This window comes from Cyprinodon variegatus, unplaced genomic scaffold (genome assembly GCF_000732505.1).
Source record: "Cyprinodon variegatus isolate N-32 unplaced genomic scaffold, C_variegatus-1.0 Scaffold1420, whole genome shotgun sequence".
NCBI classification, from domain to species: domain Eukaryota; kingdom Metazoa; phylum Chordata; class Actinopteri; order Cyprinodontiformes; family Cyprinodontidae; genus Cyprinodon; species Cyprinodon variegatus.
The window spans coordinates 122,112-127,267 of record NW_015151873.1 but is presented as its reverse complement, the minus strand read 5'-3'; the positions used below and the strand labels follow the sequence as shown (position 1 = coordinate 127,267).

At 43.2% G+C, this 5,156-nt stretch overlaps 1 protein-coding gene across 1 annotated transcript in view; it reads right to left on the bottom strand.

The window, feature by feature from the left end:
- Positions 1 to 2,346: 2,346 nt before the first annotated feature.
- The window catches only part of LOC107103315 (NACHT, LRR and PYD domains-containing protein 12-like), a 20,213-nt gene continuing 17,403 nt past the window's right edge, over positions 2,347 to 5,156 (bottom strand). The window contains exons 4-5 of the mRNA XM_015402972.1: positions 2,965 to 3,135; positions 2,347 to 2,793 (exon numbers count right to left, since the gene is read on the bottom strand). Of these exons, the coding sequence (XP_015258458.1) occupies positions 2,769 to 2,793; positions 2,965 to 3,135 (196 nt within the window). The 3' untranslated portion in view covers positions 2,347 to 2,768. The remainder of the gene's footprint in view (positions 2,794 to 2,964; positions 3,136 to 5,156) is intronic.

The following is a 5,156-nucleotide window of genomic DNA, read 5'->3' as shown; positions in this document are numbered from 1 at the left end:
CTGGTCCTGGTTCTGGTTCCTGATCCTGGTTTTGGTCCTGGTTCTGATCCTTGTTTTGGTCCTGGTCCAGGTTCTGGTCCTGGGTCAGGGTTCTGGTCCTTGTTTTGGTCCTGTTCCTGGTTCTGGTCCTGGTTCTGGTCCTGCATCTGGTTCTGGTTCTGGTCCTGGTTCTGGTCCTGGTTCCTGGTCCTGGTTTTGGTCCTGGTTCTGGCCCTGATTCCTGGTCCTGGTTCTGGTCCTGGCTCTGGTCCTTGTTCTGCTCCTGGTTCTGGTCTTGGTTTTGCTCCTGGTTCTGGTTCTGGTCCTGGTTCCTGATCCTGGTCCCGGTTTTGGTCCTGTTTCCTGATCCTGGTCCTGGGTCAGGGTTCTGGTCCTGGGTCAGGGTTCTGGTCATGGTTCTGGTTCTGGTCCTGGTTTTGGTTATGGCTCTGGTCCGGGTTCTGGTCCTAGTCCTGGTCCTGGTTTTGGTCCTGTTCCTGGTTCTAGTTCTGGTCTCGGTCCTAGTCCTAGTCCTGGTCCTGGTTCTGGTCCCGGTCTCGGTCCTGGTTCTGGTCCAGGTTCTGGTTCTGGTCCTGGTTCTGATTCTGGTCCTGGTTCTGGTCCTTGTTCCTTGTCCTGATTTTGGTCCTGGTTCTGGTTCTGGTTCTGGCTCTGGTCCTGGTCCTGGTCCTGGTTCTGGTTCTGGTTTTGGTCCTTGTTCTGCTCCTGGTTCTGGTCTTGGTTTTGCTCCTGGTTCTGGTTCTGGTCCTGGTTCTGGTCCTGGTTCCTGATCCTGGTCCCGGTTTTGGTCCTGGTTCCGGATCCTGGTCCCGATTCTGGTCCTGGTTCCTGATCCTGCTCCCGGTTTTGGTCCTGGTTCCTGATCCTGGTCCTGGGTCAGGGTTCTGGTCCTGGGTCAGGGTTCTGGTCCTGGGTCAGGGTTCTGGTCATGGTTCTGGTCCTGGTTTTGGTTATGGTTCTGGTCCGGGTTCTGGTCCTAGTCCTGGTCCTGGTTTTGGTCCTGTTCCTGGTTCTGGTCTCGGTCCTAGTCCTGGTCCTGGTTCTGGTCCCGGTCCTGGTTCTGGTTCTGGTCCAGGTTCTGGTTCTGGTTCTGGTCCTGGTTCTGGTTCTGGTCCTGGTTCTGGTTNGGACAGAGTGCTTTATGTCTATATGTATAAACAGGTAGTTAGAGATAGTATTTAATGTGGCCTTGTTGTTCTGGTCGTTTTCTGTCTTAACTTCCAGAATCAATAAAGGTGTGATAAATAAATGCATTTTGGTGCTTTCCATTGCTGTTTTGGTCTCCTTCATTTAACAGCTGCATCCTTTATCTTTTATCTTTCTCTCCGATGACGATTTGGTCTCTTATCCTAGAATTCCTACTTCAGAACTGCTAACATCCAGGCCTGCTACTGTTAGTAATACTTTCTATCTGCAGTTGGCACCATCGTCTGGCCCTATTTCAAACAGATAGAGCTCAAAGCTCTGACTAAATGCTGACCAGTTCTCATAAACATTGCCTGACAGCTTCAGCTGGATGAATATCTTTCATTTTTATCTTCCTCTAAGCATGTTTAGAGCTGGGGGCTGTTTTCAAACTCTACTTTAATCAATGTCTTTGCCACACACACTTGAATAGAACAATGTCGCCTCCTGGTGGCCAACTCTTATCAGTACATTAATATTACACTGTAGACCAGAGAACTTCATGTTTAAGTTGTTAAAGTTGTTAGAAATGTCTTTTTCTTCCTTAGGTTGTGCTTCTACATTTATACTGAAGTCCCATAAAAGAAAATCTCACCATCCGTACCTTGCTTTTAATATAGAAACTAATTATCTTGAACTCTAAACATTCCCAATTATACCCAATATCAGCCGCTGCAGCACTAGCCACGCCCACTGCCAGCTTTTCAGCCAATGGGATCTATTGTCAGAATGTTGTACTTTCTTATTAATGTTGGTTGTTCTTTATAAAAATATTATAACATCTTAGCAACTGTTATGTTTTGTAGAAAGCAAAAATCACTTTATCCTGGTGTCAGGGGCGTAGCCAGAATATTATTGTTGGGGGTGTCAACATGGGGCACAGAGTTAGCAAAGGGTAACCAACACAAAGAAGAACTTTTATAAACAAAATGCAGAACACAAGCTCTCATGCTTCATAATCATGATATTTACCAGAAATTGATGGGTTTAGAGAATATTTGATGGTAATATAACTTAAAACAAAAAATAATCAAATAAAATCCTTGTTCTCAAACAAAAGCACTTTATTTAAATTTTAAAAATAGATTTAAGCAGTGGCAGGTGTTCAGTAGAGTGCGCTAGGGCTCTACTCTAAGATTAAACATTTTTTTACTTGCAATTAGCATCATCTTGCAATTACCATGATGATATGAAGGGGATTTGGATTCTCTCAATTGGTCCAGTGAATTTGATGCTCCTCCTACATGATTTATGTTGGTAAAGAGTTTGTTCTGGAAATTGTGATATTATCTTCCTTCTTCCTTGGATGTGAACGGATCCACAAAGGACGCCATTGCCATAGCTCTCCACTCTGCACTGAACCTTCTGGAGCAGCAGAAGAGCTACGTCTGGATGCTCTTTGAGGATTATTTCAGTCCTGCCTTCAACACAATAATCCTGAACAGACTCACCACTAAACTGCTCTCTAAAAAAATCTACAAACTCAGAGTTCATCCTCAGGATCCAGTCAGAGTCTCTTTAAACTCAGACTGCTGCAGCTTCAAGCTCTGTTGATCATCAGGACACAGATCAGCTTCTCTCCTCTAGTAAGAACATCCCCACACATCCCTGCAGAGAGAAGAAGGATGAACAGAGGAGATTAATGAGTGTTTCCAGCCTCTCTCTCTCCATCAGCTGTCAGTCAGTGATGCAGCACATCCAGGATAAAGAGCAGCAGGGACTTCAGTCCTGTTCAGAGTAGCTGTGGAGCAGCTGGACTCACTCCAACCATCTACTTACAGACACTGCAGTTTGTAGTCTGGACTCTCTACAAGATCCCACAGCTGCTGAACATCTGGCTTCTTCAGGTTGTTCCAACTCAGGTCCAGGTTTTCCAGATGTGAGGGCTTTGACTTCAGAGCTGAGACCAAAGAATCACAAATGGACTTTGAAAAACCGCAGTGCCTCAACCTGGATAAAAATGGAAAGATGTGAGCTGATCCAACAGGATGCAGGTTAGAACAGTCCAACAGAACCAATTAAAGAGCTCTCATTGATATTAATGCCAACATGCTGCTGCTCCAATAAAGAATTCCTGACTTCAGCAGAGAGAAGGAGAAATTACACACCAGATGGACCGTAGAGCAATGTGGTTCTCCTATCTGGGCTTTCCTCAAAGCAGACAGAAACCCAAACAGGACTCCAGCAGAACCCAAACCCATACCAGTAGTCACTTTGTATGTTGGGGAGTTAGTAGAATTATTATCAAATTTTTGAAATCATATGTGGAAATGTCAAGACTTGGCAAAACAATTTGAAATTATTTAAAATGTGTCGGTTGATCAACAAAAACAGGGTCATCCTTAGAGGATTGAAAATCTACAAACTGATATGCAAAACTGACCATGAGAAGCAGAGGAAGGACAGAGGGAGAAGCTTATAGAAAGAGAGCTAAAACCACTTAAGGAGCTGAATTTTTCAAAGAAAAAAAACAACTAACCTACATGTTACGAGCTGCTGTGATGATGAAAGCACTGTTGACAGGCTTAGGCTGCATTGTTACGAGGTTAGCAGATGCTTTATTACAGTGTAAATCTTAGAACCTGATTAAGAAATATGCACTGAGGTGTGTGGTCAACAGGCCTTGTTAGTGTAATTTGAAGAAATTGGTTAAGTTTGGGTCATAGCTACGAGCCATATGGCACAATAAATGAGTGTACGCAAGGAAGAGACTTTTATTTTATAGAGTCCCTTTAGTCTTATTTCGAAAGTCTATCATGGATGTGTGTTAAGGGAAGGGTCATGCCCAGCAGTGATACAGAATCCATTTCTAAATGTGAAATCACTGGTTTTCCATGTTATTGGGTGAATACATGCTGTATTAGAGCATAAATGGTAGTGTTTTATTGTGAAATTCGCTCTGGGGTATGTTTTGAAAAGGTCCCTAAAGTCTAATAGAAACAAGCTGGTAGAGTTTAGGTCATAATACTGAGCCATTTGCATCAATTATTACATGAGTATAATATTGAGGCTTTTATTTTGTAGGGTCACTGGAGTCTTATTTTGAAAGTCTAGAGGGGTTGTGTGTTGAGAAAAGGGTCAGACCCAGCAGTGATACTTAAAGACTTTCCAATCGTTAAATCACTCTTTTCCCCTGTTTTTGGGCAGTAGATGAAGTGGCAATGGGAGGCTTTTATTTAGAAATTTGCTGTGGGGTGTGTTTTGAAACCCCCCCTAGAGTCTACTTTTAAAAAAGTGGTTGAGTTTGGGTCATAATGTTGAGCCATATGCTGGGAAAAAAATATGAGTTTAATGTAGGGGCTTTTATTTTGTAGGGTCCCTGGAGTCTTATTTTGAAATTCTATCAGGGTTGCATGTGAAGGGAAGGGTCATGGCCAGGAGTAATATAAGCTGCGTCTCAATTCGCAGGCTGCGTACTTCCAAGGACGCAGCCTACGTAGCCTGCGGTGGACCCAGACTTGGTAGGCTGCTCCGGAGGATCCTCAGCCGTTGGTAAATGGGACGGTCTAGCCTTTGGAGCACTTCCTGGTTGCGACACGACGTCATCACGTTTACCCCAAAAACAGCGCGAAACAAAATCAGACAGCTTGAGAAATACGGAAAGAAACAACAAAAAAATAGATCTGGAAATTTTTATTTTTTTTATTTACTTGTTATTGGAGGAGGAGAGTCGCTTTGACGGCTTTGGCGGCAGCAAAACCAACGATGGATTTTTCTCAGGCTGGCAGAGCGCAGTGGAGAGGTAAGATCTACCTGCTATTATTCTAACCCACAGGGGCCGTCTAATGATCAGAATATACCAGCTATTAAATAAACGCTTGTCAGCAGATTGATGAATATGTTTAAGTATCAAATTTTATATGTATTTGTAAGTTTGTAATTTATTTGTTTGTAACTTTAGTAATTTGAATTGAATAGTTAAAAGTGTACAAATCCTGTAAATAACTGACTTAAATCACTACTTTCACTAT